Here is a 21,966-nt window from a genome sequence, read left to right on the forward strand (position 1 = left end):
GCCCTAGTATTAGCCCTTCATTTTTATTCCATCTTTTTTCTCCCATTTTTCTTTCATTTTTCTTCCTACCCTCACATTTCTTCCTTTTATGGTCCTTCAGAATTATCCCCTCTTCCCTATCTTTACTTCCCCATTCTTCCATCTTCCTTCCCTCATCATTTTTCCCTGCCCTCATTTGCCTCTCTTCCTCTTCTCCTTCCCTCGTATATATACCATTTTGCTTCATTATCAGATACTTATTTCCTCATCTTTCTTCGTCCCCTTACTCTTCCTTCCCTCAGTATTATTTTTTTCCTCCTCTTAGTTGGCTTTCCCCGTGTCTTTTACTTTCCCTCCCCCTTCCTTGACTTCCCTCCTTTCTTCCTCCACTCACATTCAAGCCCTCATTTTCTTTCCATCCCCCACTTTTAATTCCCTCATTTGTCTTCCCTTCCCTCACAGTAACTTCCTCATTTCTTCCCCCCTCCTCACCTATCTTTCCTCGTCTCCCTCGTTTATTGTCTCCCTTCTTTCTCCCTCAGATTTATTCTCACGTTTGTTTCCCTTACCTCGATTTCCTTGCCCTCTGTCTCCCTCCCCACAGTTTTTTCCCTCTTTCCTTTTCCCCCCCTTGCATTTCTTGCCTCATGCCTTTCACCTCTCCCTTGTCTAGTTGTCTCCTGTCTTCCTCCTTTCACCTGTCTTGTTTTGTCTCCCTTCGCTTACTTCTCTTCCCTTCACTTCACGGTACTTTCTTGTCGCGTGCCTTCCTTCCTGTATTTTCATTCCATCACATTTCTCCTCTTTACTTCCTCCCCTCATTTTCTTCCTCCTCCTCCATTTTCTTCCCTCCTTTTTAATTTCTTGCCCTATTTCTTCCTTCATTCTTGTTTTCTGCCTTTTTTATATTCTATCCTCTTCCTTCATTCACTGGTCGTCTGTCATTCTCTCTCCTCTCATTTGTCTTGCTTCCTGTCTTCTTGCATTTTCTTGTCTGGCATCATATTTTCTTTCTCATTTTTCTTCACTTCAGTCCTACTCGCCTCACCTCTCTTGCTTTTGTCTGCCTATCCTTCAGTCTTCTTACCTTTCCTAACCTCATTTTCTTCCTATCTGTTTTCCTGTCATCACTTCTCCTGTCTGTTATCTTCCTCCCCCGATCTTTCACACCTCGTGCCTTCCTTCCTTCACTTTTGCTTCCCCATTTATCTTTCCTCCTGTCCTCCACCCTCCCGTTATTCCTCCTTGCCTCTTCCAACCTTCCAATGGCTTCTCCTTGGCGTCCTTCATTTTTCTGTGCATCGTATATTTTCATCCCAGGTCATTTATTCTTCATGATCATTTTTCCTCCATGCCACCCTTCATCATAATTTTCCTTCCTGTCCTTTATTTTCCGTTGCTTATCTCTTATCCAGTGCAATTTTGGTAACATGGAATCATTTCGTTCTACATTCCCATTGCAATATATTTCTGTAAATTTCTTTCCTCTTTGTCGTTTCTCCACCAGTTGTCTTCCTCCAGGCGTCCTTCCTCTGCATGCGCATGTGTCTTCGCGATAGAGAAGAGGATGTCAAGTTTTTGCTCGACATGTCATTGTTTCTCTCTGTCTGTGTGTAAACAAAATAACTCAAACAGGTCCGATTTTAACCAAACTTGATGTAAGTGTTGAGGGTCAGCCAAGATGCTATTCTTTTTTTTTGATTAAATTGCAAAACCTGTCAAAAGCCAAAGCCACATGGCATGGTGAGCTTAAAAAGTTTTGAGTCGATTTATATCAAACTTGGTGCAAAGTTTGAGAGTAATGCAAAACTGAGTTGGTTCGGCTCTGAGAATAATCAGTCGAAGGTCAGGGGCACAATAAGAAGTCAAAGTTCGATGCGCGTGAGTTTGTGTGAACAAATATCCAAAACAGTTTTCATCTGATTTGGGCCAAACTTGGTGGGAAGGTTGAGGGTCTGTTAAGGGGCTGACCTGTTGTTATTGAGAATAGTAGGTCAAAGGTGCAAGTTACAGGATCATATTACACAATATTTATTTGATTTGGACCAAACAGTGTAGGAAAGTAAAGGTCAAGGTCACAGGGAAATATTAAATGTCAGGGTCACATGGCAAGGTCAGCTTACATAGTTTTGTTTTAATTAAGATCGAACTTGGTGGAAGGTTTGTGTCAGGCAAGAATAAAGTAATTTGATGCTTTGAACAATCAGTCGAACACCAAAGTCACAAGGCAAAGTCAAATGTTCGGCCTCCGGATTAGGTGCAGGGCTCGGGTGCTGCTTTCTGAACGATCCTTCAGTTTAATATTTTTGTCCCGTCGTTTTCATCGTACCACACTGCCTGCTCCCTGATGACAGACCTTTTTGTTCCCTCACTATGGACACTCGGAGTTAATTACAGTCTCCATCAACCCTCCTCACTACATAGAATGGCGTCTTTCTTTTAGTCTTGCGGCAGCCAGACGATATTGTTCAGCTAAGTACAAGATGCCTGGTATTGAGGAAATAAATCCTTGTACTATAAGAAGTTCATGCTGAGAGATTAAATCGTCTGGCAGTAACAAGAGTAAAATTTTGGTGTCAGGGCGCCCAAGGGGTTAATGGACATTCCCTTTATACCCTTCCTGAGATAAGCAAAACTGTCCGGCGGGTTTAATATAGAACAAGGAAGACGTCATGGTAGTGAAGAAAAAATGCCTCTCGGTGTAGGTGGTGAACAGGGGGGGCATTTTGGGTGCCAGGTTGCGCAAGACTGTGTTTACGTCTGCCCCCTACCCCCCAACTCCCCTGGTCAAGGTAATTAAATGCCTGGGGAGGGCGTGTGGACAGGGGTGCTGAGGGGGGGATGGATAGGGGATGAAGGGACAGGTGCAGGGTGTGGGAGGGTAGTGGGGGTTAGGATAGGGTATTGAAGGGTGCAGATGGGTAGGATCAGGACAGTGGCTGTCATCCTTTGGGTACAAAGGAATATAGAGGAAACAAACAAAAGACCTAATAGTCCTTTTGAGGCTGCTGTTTACAAAGAATTATATGACTACAGTATGTTGTATCTTCCACGCGTAGAAGATAGGGAGAGTAAAGGGGCTATCACACGGCACCTCATATGAGGTTTGCCGAGGATACGATGGTAAATCGGAACGGTAACTTGGTAAAATTGCCGACGATACCACGGGCATTTGGAACCCGTCTGTATGGATTCCTGCCGACGATACGACGGTCAAAACAGTGTGACCAAAACCCAGGCTACTCGACAGAGAATATATCATACTACATTATTAAACATTTAGCCTAACACTGAATACTTATTAATATTTTATAATAAATATCAATCGTTTTGAAGGCCTTATAAAGAGTTAATATTTCCTACACCGAGGAAACTGTGATGTCGATAAACTATCACGTGTTTACAACTGAGGACTCCACTGCAGGTAGAGTAGACGAACCAGTCGCCACCTGAAAACACCACCACAACAACAACTTACTGATGGCTTTATCATCGATTTCCAGGACAAGGGCAGCTGAATTCGCCCTTATAGAGAAATTGAGGCAGTTCCGCGTGTGTACCAGTTTGTAAACAAAAGTTGCTTCTCCTTATTCTTTATCGAGTCAGCGACAGCGATCACTGTCCACAGTCGCGAGACGGGGCTCTGGCAACAGTGTGAGAAGCATGTCCTTTGCCGAGGATACGAGGAACATGTGTGATAGCGTCCAAGTTTTGTTCCACTTAAATCTTCCTCGGCCGTTCCTGGTACGAGGTACCGTGTGATAGGGCCTTAATGCAAGAACAAAATGCAACAGTTTCTGGGAAGTAACCGTATAATGAATAAAGTAAGGATCTCTGTATAACGTCGTCTTTCTTCAGGTACAGTATTGCATATTATTATCATGCAACATTATTGAAGTTTCAACTGAGATGGTTCACATATGGCAAGTCGGGCGCGGCCGGTGTGTGTGTGTGTGTGTGTGTGTGTGTGTGTGTGTGTGTGTGTGTGTGTGTGTGCGCGCGCGCGCGATTGTGTCTGGAGGTGGTTAATGGGTGTGTCCACTCAGAGTTCACCTTTTTTCCCCTCAAACATTGCACAGAGTTGTATATTTGTCCTTGAATATTAAAGAAGTGTAGGTGTTGAACCATGGTAGTAAAATTGTACTTAATATTATATAGGCCTACCTTAAAAGTGTTGCTTAGGAAAGGCTGTGATGGGTGTGAGTCCAGCGAGAATTTTGGGTTGGGATCCAGCAAAGGTTGGGATTCACTGGGATACGGCATGGGAGGGTAAGGTGAGTAGAACAGGATGAGGAACAGGGATGAGAGATTTAAGGGATGAGGATGGGTATAGACAGGATTTGGATAGTGCAGGACTGACAGGATGTGGAGAGGGGTTTGGCAGGGAACGGGAGGGATGGATAGGGATGAACGAGGATGATGGTGGTGCTGCTGCTGATGATTACACAGGATTACACGGGAAAGCAAACAGCAACAGACCTTATGGTCCTTTCAAGGCTGCTTGTTAGAGAAAACTATGACTACAAGATCTAACTCTACATGTTGAAGGATAAGGATAGTAAAGCAAGAAGGCTCCCCCCACCACCAAACCCTCCAGGAAAAAGTGAGGAAAACCACCATGCAGCATGGAAAAACTGACATGGAAATTTTATAGGAAACACTGGAAAGGAAAAGTCGCATTCTATAATACTTTATCTATAAGCTACCCGATAGAGTAATGATGATGGTGTTGCGAAGAAAATAGGGTATGGTGGACTGGTTGGGGATGAATAACGATAGGGTATAGAGGGGTGTTAGGGGTGAGGATTGGAAAATGAGTGTCGGTAGAGATAGGGTATGAAAGGGTAGAATGAGTAGGGACTGGGTAAGGAAAAAAAAAAAAATGGGTAGTGTAAGTAATTGGGTATGGAAAGGAAGAAAGTTGTATGGATTTACATCAAACGGGTGGGTTATGAAAAAAGGGGACGAGTTATGGCAAGAATGAATGGAGATAAGTTATGATGAATGGGTGGGGATGAATTGATGGGGAAAAAAATGAGGGACTCTAGAAATTTTAGCGATATCATTAGGATGGGACAAAACAAGGTAAAGGAAGAATTTAAGTAGAGGATTAGAACCATGTATACAAAAAAGGTGGCCATTTAGTAGTTGGGTAGGTCATGGTGGGAGTAAAGGGTGTTGTTAGAGGATAATTCATTGCTGGTTACAGAAAGAACAAGGCCAGCAGGAGAAACATAAAGAGGTGTTGCTTTGAATAGTCTAGGAAAAGTCAAGTAAGAGGTTAGTAAGGCACGATGGAAACCTGAAGAGAAGGTAAAGTAGGCTTTTTTTTTTTTTTTTTTTTTACGTGTCCGACTCTGGGCAAAGGCTGCAGGGCCTATTTCTCGGGGGCAGTGACCCATTCCGAGGCCCAGTAGTCCTCCTACACCTCCACATGTCACCACTTCGGCGCTAACACCCACCTTCCATATTGAATACATGCTAGGGCTGTCTCATACAGGACTGGTGTATTGATATTAGCGGGGGGTGTTTTTACGACATGTCGGCGGGTCATCTGGTAGATCAGGAAAGTCTGCTTTTAGGAGATTCAAATCATTAAACTGTTCCCTGCCCCAGCCGGGATTCGATCCTGGGTCCATTAGGACTGCAGGCCGCCTCTCTACCGATTCAGCCACCGCCTCCCCCAGGCTTAGACATGGTTGGCTGGAGGATGGGCAGAGGTTGAGAAAAATTATAAACCAGTGGCAGAAGTACAAAAAGGTGTCGCTGTGAGTTGTCGAGGCACAAAGAAAGGCAGAGGGATGAGTAAGACCCCTAGGGAAGAGCTGTGGGCAAGATAAGGTAAGGTAGACTGGACAAAGTAGGCTGCAGGAGAGGCAAGGCTGGGCGGGGCATGATAGATACAAACAAGGCAGGGAGACCGGGAGCGAAGACAGGACAAGGCAGAGAAAGTGGGCCAAGGTGCGGTGGATTAAACTTTTCGGGTCACGGGGAAATAAGAGGTCATGGTGGGGAAAAATAATGAAGAGTAAAATATGGCAAGGCATAATGGGGGTAAAATAACTCTTAAGTGGTTGGAAGTGTGCAAAACACCACTGTATATTTTGGCATGGGACAGGTGGGATTAATCTGGGTTATCTGAGGACAAGGGTGTGGAAGATTTGGCAAGACTTAGGCATGACATTGCTAACCAGGACACGGGTTGGTAGAGGTATTGCACGGCGAGACAGGGCAGAGTAGGATATGGCAGGACTGGCAGGGCAAGGGTGAAGACGGAGTGTTTGGAAGGTGTACACAGGGGTGGTGGGTTGAGGGGGATGGAAGACGCCACCACCATATTTGGCACTGACGTACGAGAGGGTATCTCACTGCCCGCCGTAAGAGCAGCCTACCGAAGCAAAATAGTTATTCTTTCACCCACATTCATCCTGATAAAAGCCCCACTTCGCTTCAAAACACCCATCTATTATGTATACTCTTGGTAATAGCCGCTAGAGGGCGATTTATAATTGGCGCGGGTTGTGGGTTGGTGGCTGGATGCTCTAGAGTAGTGTACGATAACTGCGGGTCCCGGGATAGGGGGAAGTTGTCTCGCGTCCCATCAGTTGTGTCGAGAGGCGAGGTTGAGAGGTGTAGGGAGGTGTCTGTGGCTTCGTGTGTGTTGCCACTCGACAGGCGTCCACGTTTCACTGACATTTGCCAACGTGAGTCGAGAGATTGTATCTTTGGTGTGAATTGGGGAATGCATTAATGGTGTGACCTTTTTGAAGATGCAAATTTTAGAGCTTGTAAATAATGATGTTTGTGATTTTGCACCTTAGTATGATTTTTAAGCGGTGGTTGCTCGAACTTGATTTTGACTGCAAAGTTGCTGAGCTTTGATTAAACCTTCCACCGGCATACTTTTACCTTTGCATTTGGATTTTTTTTTTTTTTTAATGTCTGCCGTGTGTTTTATTGTAATAAGTATATTTATGTAGTTGGTTCAGTTTCATGAGGTAAAGGGATCGTGCCCGAGAAGCTCATTGTTCTGTCCGATAAATTGGGAGGGTGACAGAGGTAGACTGCGAGGTGTGTGGGAGTGGAGGGCAGGTGGGTGACAGTAGGGAGAGTTTGTAGTGTGGAAGGACTAAAAGAGGTGTGGATAAGTAACATACATGGGTGGAATGGATGTGTATACGGGAAAAAGCAGGTGTATTTTATGGCAGTGTAAGCGGAACGTATAATATCTTACTATAGGTAATGGAAGTGTTAACAGGAAAAATCAAGTGGTTACAAGGTAATCTAGGTGGAAGGTAATGATGTGTTTATTCTCTTATTAAGGTTAATGTATGTGTACATCAGCTCTTTATTCATTCATAGATAATTTGTGTAATGGATGTGTGCAACAGGAGAAAGCCAGTACTTACAAGGCAGTCGAGATGGAAAGTAGTGGTTTTCGTATTCATTACCGCATCTCATTAGAGTATGTAGAGCCACATTCGTATATTAATTGTGTGTGATAGATGTCTGCATAGAAGAAAATTAGTAGTTACAAAGCAAGCTATGAGGACAGTAGTGATGTTTATAAATTACAATTATTATTTTCGTGTAGCTTTATATAGACCTACCTGGTATTTATAGCCTTATGTGTGTTAGTAAAATTATGATTATGGTTATTCAGCTATTGATGCCTTTGTGTCAAGCAACAAACGTAAAAATATCCTCAGTGTTACAGTTTATCAGCATTCATCTTGGCGGTGCAGCTGATGTGGAAACCTTGGTCTATCATTAACTTCACTGTTGCAATGCCAGAAACGCAAGTCGGCCACACTCGGGTATTTGCAGACTTCAGACGCTGAGTATAAATATCGAGTTGAATCATAGTGGGTTGGTCTAGCATAATCCCTTCAAGGAAATGTTGGGGCTTTACGTAACCGGGGGCGCAGGCACAGTCCACATCGCTGATTCATTAACTTCCGCCATTTTCTCTGTCGTAGCTAAGATTTTTTTTACAGGAAGAAGTAGACGCGATGGGAAATTCTGTTTTCTCCCTCCCGTGTTCTGCTCTAGTAACTAAGATATGTTTGTGTTAGGAGGAGCAGGAGACATGGGGAAGCCTTGCTGCAACAAATAATGGTTTAGACTGGATATAGATCGCGCGCGCGCGCGCGTGTATATATATATATATATATATATATATATATATATATATATATATATATATATATATATGTGTGTGTGTGTGTGTGTGTGTGTGTGAGAGAGAGAGAGAGAGAGAGAGAGAGAGAGAGAGAGAGAGAATCCAGGGGTAGGTGGTTGATTCACATATAGTTGTGATCATTTCCCACTTGTAGCTACGTTATTACATAAAGGACAAAGCAAGGAGGGTGCAGAATCTCCCTCTCTTCTATTCTTCATTCTGCTAAAACAAATCTTAGTTACGATATGAGGATTATCGTAAGTTATATTGTGTATCGCAGCCTAGATCCTCTTTTCTCTTATAGCTTTACCCCTTTCTTAATATCTTCAATCCGATGACAGAAATTTTGACTGTTGCACCTTACAGACAAGAGATTTTTTTTCATTAAACCTTTCAGTACAGAACATGCTACCGAAGTCGAATAAAATTGACAGTAAATAGAAATAAACAGAAAAAGACGCCACCCAATCGAAGAGGTTAATTGCGCGTGACGCCTCTTACAGCGAATTAGCAGGATTAATGAAGGCCTTATATTGGCTGTAGGGGAGGGGGTGTTGCGTAAGGGTGGCTTTGGGAGGGATAGCCGCCCTTTTGTAATTACTTGATGGGGTGTTGCTGGAGGGTTAAGTGGGAAGGGTGGATAGGGGCAGAGGGAAAGGGAGGAAGGGGAAAAGTGGAAGGGGATGGTTTGAATGGTGGTCATAAGGAGAGTGGGCAGGAAAGAAAGGGAATTGGCGACAGGAGAAAAGTGTAATAATGATAAATGAAGTAATATAACTGGAATGGGAAGGATCGGTGAAAGTCTTGTTCATGAGAAGGGTGGGCTGGAACAAACGATGAGGGAGTAAAAAAAAAAAAAAAAAAAAAGCGGTTATTTGACTGGAAGGGAAGGGAATTGATGGCTTTGCTGTGGGTGGGATCGTAGGAAAGAGAAAGGAGAGAGTGGTAAGAACAAATAGAATGATTATATGAATGTATATAGGGGAGGTGTAGGGGGTGGTCGTGAGGCAGTTAGGGAAGGGAAGAGGGAAAGGAAGGTAGAATATGGAGGAAAAGTAAAAGGGAGTGGTGTAAGTTTAATCATGAAAGGAGTAGGTTACGGCAAAAAGAGAGCTTGAGAATGGAGAACAATAGTAAGGAATAGTTTAAAGGACAATTATGAGAAGAGTGAGAAAGTGCAGAAAGAGAACTGAGCTGAAGAAGGGAGAAGAGTGGATGGGAGTAGTGTATGTTGTGGTCATGAGAAGGTTGTGTGTTGGCAAGAGAGGAAGGGAGTGCATTTGGAGGTAGGGGAAAAATGGTATCAGGTCTTAATGGAGGGGAATTGTGTCAGAGATGTGAAGCCAGCCAAAGACGAGATCAACGTGGTTATGACTAGCATGGGAGGGAGTTGTGCAAGTGGTGGTTATGAGAATGGTACGTAACTGCAGAAAAGTGGGCATTATGGCTATATGCAAGTGAATTGTGTAAGTAGTGGTTATGAGAAGGATGGAGAAGGGCAGAGAGGGAGTTGGTGGGGCAGGGCAGAGAGAAATGGAGCAGGAGAAAGAGAAGTTGTGTTATATCTAAATGGAAGGGAACTGTTGGGTTTGTGGGTGAGAGTAAAAAAATATACGTAGAGAAAGGAAGAAAATGGTGTTATGACTTATGGAAGGAACTATGTAAGGGAACAATTAATATTAGCTGATGAAAATGGAAGTGACTATAATTAGATTGGAAAGGAATGATGCAAGTAGTGGTCATTAGATGGATGGAGAAGGGTAAAGAGAAAGGAGTTAAGCTGAAGAAAAAAATAAAACTGGTACCGTTTTTATGGGTATATAGAAGAAAATTTTGTAAGTAGCTGTTATGAAGGAATGGATAAGAGAGATTAAGTTCAGTAAAATAATGGGAAAAGTGGTTGTTCCTGCTATGAAAGTAAAGAGGAGGGGAAGGGGGTTAGAGGTGGTTATGTAAAGAGCGAAGATAGGTCGAGAGTGGGGAATTTAATTAAAGGAGATGGAGAGGACTGGTTGTGTAACAGAATGGCAGGAGGTGGAGCATTGTAGGAGAGGAAGAAATGGTGGTGCCCAATGCAAAGGAGGGATCAGAAGGAAAGGATATACATTAAAGAATGGGAAAAGTGACTGAATATTTGAAAAGGCGAGACGAAAAGGACGGACTCACAGTGTGAGGGTGGAGGGAAAGTAACGCTATTATTGGAAGAGGAAAGTATAAGGAGGTTAAACGTAGCAGAAGGAATGAGAGGAAATGAGGTGTAATACAGAAATCGATGGTATGTGCTGTCCACTTTAACTTGGCCTAATACTGTCATCTCTCTGTATTGACTGCTGAACTGTAACAGGAGATTAACGCTAGAATATGGTTCTGGGCCAGGAAAAAGTGATGTAGAAAGGATGTAGAACTTCAGCATTTTTTTGTTCCGCCACTGAGGTAAGAGAAATATGGTGGAAAAGCACGACAATCGCCGCCAAGTTAAGGTGAACGAACTATACTAAGGAGAGAAGGTCGTCAGGAGGAGGAGGAGAATGTGGGTACGCGTTGTAGAAGGGAGGCAATAGGTATGCAAAGAGGATAAGTGATGAGAGGGAGGAGGGAGAAAAATGGGTGTACCTGATAAGGGAAAATAGGTGGTGTCGAGGTAACAACAATGGGGCAAGAGCAGGAGTTTGGTTTAGAAAAGAATGGATGGGTGTGTGGCCCTTTTGCTGCTTACGGTAGGGCCTGTCTGGGGTGAATAAAATAGTTTGCTATCAGTGAGAATGTAATAACAGCTCAGCCATTGCTGTGAAAACGTCAGGAAAAGAACAAAAGCCTTAAGCTAAGAAAACAGGTATGTGCAAGCATCTTCGCTCGCTCCGTTTGTGAAGGTGCATGCCACTGGAGACATGGCGGTGAAGCATAGCATGAGTATAAAAGTAACCAGAACACCTCCTCAGAGGACATTGGTCCAGTCTTACTCTTCCTCACATACACCGTCTAATAAAACTGGAAAACTCTACTCACCCTGGCACCCACGTTTCGCTCATGTATCCGTCGCGGGACTATGGCCAAAACACTCCTCTCAGAGAACGTCAGTCAGGACCAACTCGGGATATTTAGACCCAGCCTCATTAGTATGGTTAATGGCAGGGAAAGTAGGAAAGATTAATTGAAAATATGTAGAACTGGCTGGGGGTGACGGATATAAATGAATAAGAAAGCGAAAAGATTGAGATCACCGTAATAGAAGAAGGAAGCGGATGATGTCGGAATGAAAGGATAATTGGTGATGTAAAAAAGGTGACGAAAAAAAAGGACGTGGTGTGGGAGAAGACTTAAAGAGAAGCTGAAACATGAGAGAAATTGAAGAGAAACTGAAGAAAGAATAAAAGGGAGTTAACATAGAATAATGTTCGGAGAATAAAAGAGAAGAAGCAGATTGAAAAATATAACTTGGTAGAGTACAGGGTTAAGGAGGAGATGGAACGTATATGTTTGGTGTGAAAGGAAGGAACTCCCTCGTCGGCTGAATAAAATCGGTTGGCACTGACCACACAGGAAGGGGTAACTCTTTTGAGGGCGGAGTTTTCTCTCAGCTTAATAAATCGCCTGGTGGTTACCGAAATAAACTACCTAACTGAGGCCATACCTGCCTCGTAAATAGTTAAAGGATGAATGTGAAGGAAGGAGTGTATAAGGAAGGGAGGGGAGGAAAGGTAGGCTATGGATGGGACGGGGTGAAGGTGGGTGGTGGTGGTTTGTGGCCAGCAGGATACGCCCATACCCCTCCCCCCTTCCCCCTTTCCTCACCCTCCTATCGTCTCTCCTTCCCTCTTTATCTCCCTTTTCCCCTACCTGTCTTCTCTCATACCAACGCTATCTCCCTTCTGTCCTGTCTGCCTGTCGTTTATCCACACCTGCCTGTCTCCTTTCCATTCCTACATATCTACCTTCTCTCAGTACCTGTCAGTTCCCTCCATATCTACCCTACCTACACTCCTCCCTTCACATCAGCCTTCCCTCCTCTACCTTCTCTTCTAACCAGCCACCTTCCTAACACAGCTACCCTACGTTTACTTCTTCCACATCTATTTATCATTCTTTTCTAGTCTACCTTGTCTTCTTTCCCTCATCACCTTCCCTTACTATTTATTCAACCTGTGCTTTTACCTTTGCTTGTACAATTAAATTCTATGTTTGTGATACAGTGGATATCATATTGTGCAGGATAGGATTAAATTATAGTTCCTCGGAATCATTGTACATATTGTTGAATGGCCTGGCCTGAAGCAACCCTCTTAATGGTGATCTTAATGGTGTGACTTAGATATTCCCTCTGTACTTAAAAACGCTCATCTTCCAAGGCTCTGTAAGGTGCCAGAAGCGTCTAAACCCAGCTGTAGCTATCTCCTAACCTTCCCCATTCTGGCCGTGTCTAGCATTTCTCCTACTGTTCTCCTGTTTACTGTGTTTTCTCCTATTCAGATCACGGAGGACACAGCCACAACGCAGCATCTTTATGGACATACCGTAATGTTACTTTCTCTTACAAAATCAACTGTTGTAGATTCGTAGAACATAATTTTCATTCATTCTTTCGTATGACATTCTTTTTGAAAGTTTTTCTGTGCTGCATGGCGGTCTTTCTCGCTTTTTCTTGCCGGCTTCCTTTGGTAGGCTTGGTGGTTTTGGGGAGCCTTACTGCTTAATGTCGATGTTTCTTTCATTGAGCCGTACTCGCATTGGCAGAAAAGAATTCGTAGAAGTTGATCAGCGATTTATTTTGCTTAATTATTTTGTGTATATATTTTGGATATTGACTTACTTTGCACCAGTAATATACAAAAGCTGTAATAATTATGTAAAATACGGTAAAGGATCTAGGAAGAGTTATGTCATTTTCCCACCAGCGAGAAATGCCAGCCTGCTCTAAGTCAAGCGACATTGAGAGCAACGGTGAGTTTGTGGCTGTTTACTTACCTTTGTACTCCTTTGTGTAGCCATGTTCGTTCCTGTGTAGAGTGTATACCTTCTCTCCATCCTATTTATATCCTGAATTTCTTTGTACACACTCTCTCTCTCTCTCTCTCTCTCTCTCTCTCTCTCTCTCTCTCTCTCTCTCTCTCTCTCTCTCTCTCTCTCTCTCTCTCTCTCTCTCTCTCTCTCTCTCTCGTATTAACCTTCGCTGATTTTTCTCATTTTTTAATTTACTCAACTTCAAACATTATTTCTTTTTTCATCATTGCTTCGTGTGAGTAAGTTTGTGTGATTTAGGATATATAAGTGTTAATCTTCACTGTAATTTCTTGTTATTTGATGGTACTTCTGTTGTGGAGGAGGAGGAAGGAAGGAGAAAATGTAAAGTGGATGTAGCCTAGCCAGCGAGCACGATTACTGCTGATGAAGCTAATTTGGTCGACATTTTACTGTTGCGGAATTGACCTTGCTCTCTCTCTCTCTCTCTCTCTCTCTCTCTCTCTCTCTCTCTCTCTCTCTCTCTCTCTCTCTCTCTCTCTCTCAGTAAAGAATATCTACGATCCTTCATGTTTAAAACCCTTCACAGTGATTACTTGTTTCTTGGTACCACCAGACGATTTTATTTAACTGAAATCGATATATAATTTTTTTTTTTTTTTTGTGATGGGTATAACACTCCATTTCGAAAAAGCCTCATCCAAGCTGAATAAAATCGTCAGGAGAGAGTAGGAAAAAAATACAGAACGTGGCATTGTACTGAGAGGGTTTCCACGTCAGTCCGAGGTTATTTTTTCCAGTATTCATTCCACCAGACGATTTTATTCAGCTTCGGAGAGACTTTTCAAGCTGGAGGGGTTAGCTGTTGCCTACATTAACACTTTCACTACTAGAGGTCTGTCGTAAGTTTTAATGTAGTGCCATAGAAACAAGAATAAAATCAGAAAATAAAAATAGAAGATACGGCCTGGCAGTGGAAGGGTTAAGCTCATTACGGTGCTGCAGGTATCTTGAAATGTCGCCCTTTCTTCGGATTGGATCGTAAAAGTTAAATTGGGTCTGTATCGTGAACAATTAAGAAAGATCATGGCTGGTTAATGCTAGGTTGGTACAAATGGATCTCTCTCTCTCTCTCTCTCTCTCTCTCTCTCTCTCTCTCTCTCTCTCTCTCTCTCTCTCTCTCTCTCTCTCTCTCTCTCTCTTCATTGTTCCATGTCGTTTCGCTCTACCTCTTTTTTTCAGTTAGGTTCTTTAAATTTTACTGAAGTACCGTAATGTAATTCTTCATCCAGTTGCATTTCTTTGCCCTTGTTTCTCATTTCATTATTTTACTTGCGCCATTTTTGTTTCTCCTTTGTTGTAGTTGCCTTCCTCTCTTTATACTGTATTTAAGTACAGTTCTTCCTATCAGTATTCCTTTCGTGTTCCTGATCCCATACTCCTATTTTTTCGTAACCCTAATATTTCTCTTCTTAGCAGTTCATACTGTTTATATTATTGAAGTGATGCAATTCTTCACGTCATTTTTCATTTTGTGCTGTGTTCTTGTCTCTCTCTCTCTCTCTCTCTCTCTCTCTCTCTCTCTCTCTCTCTCTCTCTTGGTTCTTGCATCATTCTCTTATTACTCTTCTTATTTCAGAATAGTAATCCTTCGCATCAGTTTTCATTTCGTGTTCCTGGCCCGCATTCCTTCCCTCCCCCGTCTATTTAGTCCCTTTTTCCCTCCTGGAGCCGTATTCACAATCATTCTTGAGCGTGCGTAAAAGATCCCAGACTTATACTGGTTTCTTCACAAACACTACACACTGAAGTATAAAGAACATCACAGTATTGAAGTACAGAACGGTTATTTTTCATGATTTTCACTGCTGTTGAGACATATCGGAAAGGATTGGCAAGGATTCTTTATAAACACATCCCTTGGTCACTTCTCCCCATTCACCCCTCCCCCCGTAGCCATACCTCCAGCCGTCCCACTCATTGCCCAGACCTCTTCTCCCCCCTCCCCACCTTCACCCTCTCCCATTTCCCCTCTTCCCTCTAAATATCCATATTCCCTTTCACGCCACCCCCACTCCCCTCCCACTACCATACCCATCCCCTCTGCCCCACCCCCCTCTCTTTTCCCATAGACTATAAACCCCTCGTCTAGCTCTTTCTATAAGGCTCTGTTCTCACCCTCCCCTCCCAATACCCATATCCCTTCTCACCCCCCCCCCACCCACCACCCACATCCCCTCCTTCCCTATCAGTGTTGGCGTACAATGCTTCAATTATGTGACTGTGGGTGGCCGGCTGGTGTGAGAAGCTGGGTGATTGTTTGTGTGTGTGTGTGTGTGTGTGTGTGTGTGTGTGTGTGTGTGTGTGTGTGTGTGTGTGTGTGTGTGGATTGTTTGGATTTTGGATGATCCACACATGATCGACTGAGACTCAGGATACATCAGTAGTTGGGTGAGTGCGTGTTTATAATATCGGTTGCTTGGATGAATGAATGAGTGAATAAAGAGATGAATGAAGTATTTGGTGAAAAGCTCATCAGATGGTTAGTACAAAAATTATGGATTAGTGAGAATGGATTAAAATTATGTGCTTGAGATCCAGGTGAATTTGAGAGAGTGGAGTGGATGGTGGATGCATAAATGTATAGTAAATGATATATGGATCAAAGTGGTTAAAGACGAGATATAACGTAGTATATTAGTAAACAGATGTTGGTTGTATGAACATAAATAATAATAGTTTTCAGTGACTGATGGATCATTGAAGTTCAGCACATGAAAGTTTAGGGAAGTAGACTTATTTCGTAAGAGAGAGATAGATGTCGTTGATATTCAATATACAGTAAGCCGGATGTTGCATGGTTGCTGTATGCAGTGGTTGAGTCAGGTGGCTATTTTGTGGCCGTGTGTATGTGAGTTGGGTGTGGGAATATCTCGACTATTTCCTGACACTTGTTTGTTTGTGGTGAGAGAGAGAGAGAGAGAGAGAGAGAGAGATTAAGAAGTGAGATGAGAATATTATAAACGTATACAGTACTTTCTTTGATATCTTTCGTAACCAAGAAAACTCATACCATACATGAGAGAGAGAGAGAGAGAGAGAGAGAGAGAGAGAGAGAGAGAGAGAGAGAGAGAGAGCATCAGCATAAACAGGAGAGGAATTCAAGGGCGTGGTATAGATGGATCCAGTGAGTAACATTCCCCCCTCCCCCCTATCTCCCACACACACCTTGGCTTGGAGTCTCGTAAGCTTAGCAGGCTCCCTAACACCTCCTTCTCAGTGAGTTATTTTGCATTCCACACCTCCCTACCCTATTGTATGGTATAATTGTATTTAATATTGATATCGACTCACTGCCTAAATAACAAACAAAAGAGACAATATTAACTAACATCATCGCAAAAGTATACTGTAATTTTTAAACCTTAACTTAGGCCAGATTTTTGTACTTTTGTAACCTATTTAACGTAGCACAGGGGCAGAAAATGAGAGCTACGGCTCTGCATCCTTTCCATGGTAATTCATCGTGACTAGTGCCATATTCTAACGGAAATATATTGGTATGGCTCAGCATTCAAGATAGAGAGAACGCAGTTTTAGGCCAAGTTAGTGAGTGTGCTAAGGAAGTGATTAGAATGCAATTTTAGGCCAAGTTAGAGTAAAAAGATTGTAGTGAAAGGTGTTAGAAAGCCTCCAAAGCCGACTAAACTAGGGCATGTGCTAAAAACATGGGCAGAGGAGGTAAGAGATGAGGTAAACACTGGCGGCTGTGCACTCACCTGAAGCATCAAGTGGCCGGGGGGGGGTTTGTTTATGTCAGCTTTTACCACCTTGCCGCATACCATCACTCTTTACATCTTCCATACTTGTTTATTTTCGTTGCCTTGTTTACGTTTTCCTGTATGCAAGCTGATTTTTTTCTGTTCATTCATATATTTGAGCTATTTTCGGGTAGGGCTTCGTTTTATATACATTTTTGATAACTAAGTGATCCCTTTACTAATTGACTCTGTATTTCAGTTGATGATAATAATCCATTGTCATTATTGTAGCCGTTTTCTTATGTTGCTAATTTTACTAGATTTTTATGAATTAATATGCATTGGCAAATAGTCTTTTTTGTGTGTTCTTAGCGTTATGATCAGAAGTTTTGTTATTTATAATGTGAATATGCGGTAACATAATAAAGACATCAGTGACCATGGAGAAATTCAAGTCAAACTGGTGTTGACTAAGATCAAAAGGTGAGAGTGTTGTCTGCCCTGAGAGTACGGTACAGGTACACGTGTTATGTAAAGGCTGCCTCCTTCACCAAGTACGGAGAGAGAGCGGTACCTACTCCCACACATCAAACCCAAAACCCCCCCGCCCCTCTCATCTGACACCTACACCTCTACCCTCCAACCCCCGTATACCCTCTCCCCATCCCTTCTCTTTCCGCCCCGCACATTAACCACCTCCTACATCCCCTCCTTCCCTTCTCTTACATCTGCAGCCTCCCTCTATTACACCTCTACTTCTCTGCCTTCCTCCCTTAACCCTCGATTTTTCCATATCACAGTATCACTCACCTTCCAAGCCCCCCCTCATCCACGTCTTTGTTTATGCATCTTTCCAACGTCTGTTTTTGCATCTTTCCAACAGCCCCCATCCTCCCCCCATTGCATTTACACCTTTGCCTCCCCTCGTCTCTGCCCTGTAACACCTCAATCACCCTTCCCTTACCTCCTCTCAACAATCCCCTCCCAATCCCCACATTACCCCTCTCCCACATCAGCGTCTCCCCACCTGTCGTCCCTTTCTGACCTCTCTCCTCCCCTTCCCTCCCCTATGCACACCCCAATCCCCTCCACCCCTCTCCTACACCTACGGTTTTTCCTCTCCTTTCATCACACCAACAGTTCTGATATCATCCCCTTTACACAACCCCCCTCCCCCTCTTCCTCCCATATGGCACCCCCCACGCCCTCTTCGACATCCCCTCCCTCTCCCATACCTGCACCATTATCGCCTCCCACACCCACACCTTTACCCTCCCCTTCCCCCACCATCCCATACCCAGTCCGCCCACACCATACCTTATTAGGGTGTGTGTGTGTGTATGTGTGTGTGTGTGTGTGTGTGTGTGTGTGTGTGTGTGTGTGTGTGTGTGAGAGAGAGAGAGAGAGAGAGAGAGAGTAAATGTGCTGACCTTATTCCCCCACCTCTCCATTCCACGTTTATTCCGTCTCGGCATTTACCTTCATTCCTTTCCGCTCTCACCCTTCCCCTCCCCATCCCCACACCACTTCCTCCTCTCCCACATCCTTTCAGTTCTCATGCTTTCCCCTTCTGCTGTGTTTCCCCTTTCTTCCTTTCTCCTCATTCCTCCATTATCTGTTGTTCCCTTTTCCCTTTATCGCACACCATGTCCTCTCTTCCTGTTTCCTCCTCCTTCCGTTCTCTCTTGTTTCACCTCTCCCATTTTCACACTCCATGACCTCTTTTGCTCATTCTGCTTTCCCTTCTCCCCGCTTTCCGTTTCCTACCACTTTTTCTTTTTCCTTTCATCACGGTACTTTTTTTTTCTTTCTCTTGTCTACTTCTTTACCTTATGTCACGTCCTAGCCTCATTTTTTTCGTTTTTTCCTCTTTCCTTCTCTTCCTTCCCTTAGTTCACAGCCATATATTTGTCCACGCTTTCCTTTCACCTTGTCCTCTTACCTCATCTTCCCAACCTTCGTCCTTTTCCTTTTTCAAGTTGCTGTTAATAATTTGTCTTTTTCTTTGTTTTCCTCTATTTGTGGCCCGCATTTCCTCTCACTTTTTTTGCTCTCTCTCTTTTTTTCTCTCTCATTTGCAGCTTATGTTCTCTGTATCTTCGTTTTCATCTTTTTCGTAGCCTTTGTTTCCTTACCTTCCTCCTTTCCTTCCTTTCGTCCTTCACCTACCTTCGTTTCCTTCCTGCGTGTATTGCCTTCCTTCCTTTCATTGCTCATATGCTGTCCTTCAGTCTTTTCCGCTTTTGTGTTCCTTATATTTCCTCTATTATGCCTTCCCTCCTACTCTTCCTGTCATATTCCTTCCCTTTTTCCCTTCTTTGCCATCTCTCCCTCCTTCCTTGTGTCTTTTACCTTTCTTTCTTCCAGTCTTTCTTTGCACTTCCTTTCCTTTTCTTTCTCCATAGCCCTCTCCTTCCTGTTCCTTTGCCTTCCTTTCCTTCCCATTTCTTTGTCATTCTCTATTTTTCCTTCCTTTTATCTCTTTTTCCTTCCTCTTCCCCCTCTTTTCTTCCTCTCTTTCCTCTCTCGACCCTCCCCCTGCCTCCCACCGGATGTTACCTTACCTCACCAGTTGGGAAAATACCGGGCAACCACATTTCATTTTTCTACCCCCCTCCCCTCCATCCTATCTGTTTCCTACCCCTGCCTCCCCCTCCCCGCTAACCTTTGCTTCGGGAGGGGAGGGGGGGACACGTGTCAAACTCGTACCCTTTCCCCTCCTTTCTCTTCTCTCCCTCTCTTCTTTCTCTCCCTCTATCCTTCCCCTCTTTCTCTCCTTCTCTCCCTTCTGTCTTTCTTCCCTCTCCTTTCCTTCCTTTCCTCCCCTTCAGTCCTTATTTCCCTTCCTTCCTTCCTTAACTTCTTGTCTTCTTTCCTCACTTCTTTCCATCCTTCCGTCACTCCTTCTTTCTGCCTTCCATGTGGTCCTTTATTTATTCCTCTCTCTCTCTCTCTCTCTCTCTCTCTCTCTCTCTCTCTCTCTCTCTCTCTCTCTCTCTCTCTCTCTCTCTCTCAATTTGCTCGTCATTGGTGTTCGCAGCGGGTAGGCTCGAGCGGAAGTGGTGATTTATGTGAAGGAGAGAGAGAGAGAGAGAGAGAGAGAGAGGGAGAGGAATGCAGTGAAGATCCAGGTTAATGAGGCAGGTATCAAAACAAACCCCATACCTGTGACACCTCTTGCAGCTGCCGACGGCGAGAAGGAATTTAGGGAGTGTAAAAATATAAAATCTTTGAGGAAATTTGCACCAGTTTATTTTGGTTGGGGAGGAGTGAAAATTTATTCCAGAGACTTTGCATAGTTTTATTTTTTATTTTTCGTGTTAAGGTGAAAGTTGGCCGAGATTCACGGTAATTTTAATTTTATGTACACTGCCGAGAGAAATGCCACGAATGCATGAAGATTGCAGAAGGATGAAATGGAGAGAGAAAAGAGGAGAGAAAATGGGGAGGGAGGTGAAGGGAAAGATGAGAAGAGAAAGCGGGGGGAAATGGAGGCAGGAGGAGATAAGGGGAAAAAGAAGGTAGATGGGTAGAGGGGAAAAAGTAAGGGAAGTAGCAGTAGGAGGAGGGAATAAGGAAGAGAGGGGAGACGGAAGAATGGAAAGAGAGGAAATGGAGACAAGAATAAAAGCAGGAAAGAAGGAAGAAAATGGAGATAGAGATAGAAGGAGGGAAAAAAGGAAAAAAAGGAAAAAGGAGGTAGAGGAGATGGCGGTTGTGGTTATGAAGGTAAAGCAGAGGGAGGAGGCGAGGCAGGAAGCAGTTAAGAGCTCCCAGCGGGGTAAGGGAGGGGGAGGTGTGAAAGAGGGAGGGGTGGGGACATCGGAGGGAAAGGGGGAGGCGGCGATGCAACAGAGAGAGGGAGTGTGAAGGAGATGGAGATACTGCAAGAGATGGAGATGAGAAGGCGGGGAGAGAGTAGAATGGGGAAATATAAGGGAGGATATGTGAGGTGTGGAGGGAGAGAGGGGGTGAAATTAGATAGCAAGAAGAGGGAGGGGATGTGCTAGTGATAGAAGCAGAGGATGAGAGATGTGGGAGAAAGAGAGGGAGGCTGTGTACGTGACGGGGGAAGAAATTGAGATGGATGATGTGTGAGGGATAAGACCGAAGCGAAGATGTGAAAATGATGCTGGAAGAGAGGGAAGGGATGGACAGGATGGAGAAAACAGAGGCAGATGTGCAATATATGGAGGGAGAGGCAAATAGGAGAGATGTGAGGAGGGTAATGAGAAATGGAAGAGGAAATGCGAAGCAGATACGGAGATGGGAGTGGGAAAGATGGAAGAAAGTGATGGAAGGGAAGGCTGCAGCTAAGAAATGGGAAAGAAAATCAAGAGGCAGAGAAACTAAAGGGGATAGTGTGTGAGAGGGTGTTGCACAGGGATAGAGAAAGAGAGACGAAGGAAGTGAGGGGCCTAGTTTAAGGAGGTGAAAGGTTGATGAGAGAGAGAGAGAGAGAGGAGGGGGGAGATTAATGGGGATGAAGATTCTTGGAGTGCTGTGTAAGTTAAGAGGTGGAGGATGAAGGATAAATATAAGGAGACAGAATGGGAACAATGAGATATAATAGAGAGAGAGAGAGAGAGAGAGAGAGTTTATTGGGGGTGGGTTCTCCACTGTACCCATAACCCGTCATAAACCTGCCACTCCTGCCACCTCATGTCTTCCTCTCACCTTCATTCTTCATTCCCTTCTTCTTCCCTCTTTTCCTTCAGTCTTTCCTCTTTCATTTCCTTCGCTCTCCTTCATATATTCATTCTTAATTTTCTCACCTCATCCTCAGGTCTCACCCTATCATTTGGATGGAAAAAAATAGTCGTGATGGTGATGGTGATGATTATGATGATGATGATGATGATGATGTATCTCCTTCCTTTTCTTTACCTTCATTCCTTCGTTTCTTCCTTCTTATATTTCCTTTTTCCCCAACTTAATCCTCCTTGTCTACTTTCTTTCCTCTTGTCTTCCTTCCATCTTACTTTTTATTCTTTTCCCTTCATTTTTTTCGTTTTCCGTCAGTCTCACCTTTCCTTCCATTCCCGTGTGTTTTCCTCTTTTCTTTCTGATTTCCCTTCATCTCACTTT

The 21,966-nt window shown here is 43.7% G+C and overlaps 1 protein-coding gene across 5 annotated transcripts in view; it reads left to right on the forward strand.

Annotated features, from left to right (window-relative positions):
* Positions 1 to 21,966, forward strand: part of by (focal adhesion protein tensin) — a 272,729-nt gene that overhangs the window by 124,283 nt on the left and 126,480 nt on the right. For 4 of the 5 annotated variants that reach the window (XM_080282141.1, XM_080282143.1, XM_080282144.1 and 1 more), the window contains one exon: positions 12,629 to 12,673. The exons of the other annotated variant lie outside the window; for it this stretch is intronic. In XM_080282141.1, the coding sequence (XP_080138267.1) occupies positions 12,629 to 12,673 (45 nt within the window). The remainder of the gene's footprint in view (positions 1 to 12,628; positions 12,674 to 21,966) is intronic. 5 annotated transcript variants of the gene reach the window in all.

This window comes from Coenobita brevimanus, chromosome 92, assembly GCF_032717465.1.
Source record: "Coenobita brevimanus isolate Jiangsu-jjx chromosome 92, ASM3271746v2, whole genome shotgun sequence".
Classification (NCBI taxonomy): domain Eukaryota; kingdom Metazoa; phylum Arthropoda; class Malacostraca; order Decapoda; family Coenobitidae; genus Coenobita; species Coenobita brevimanus.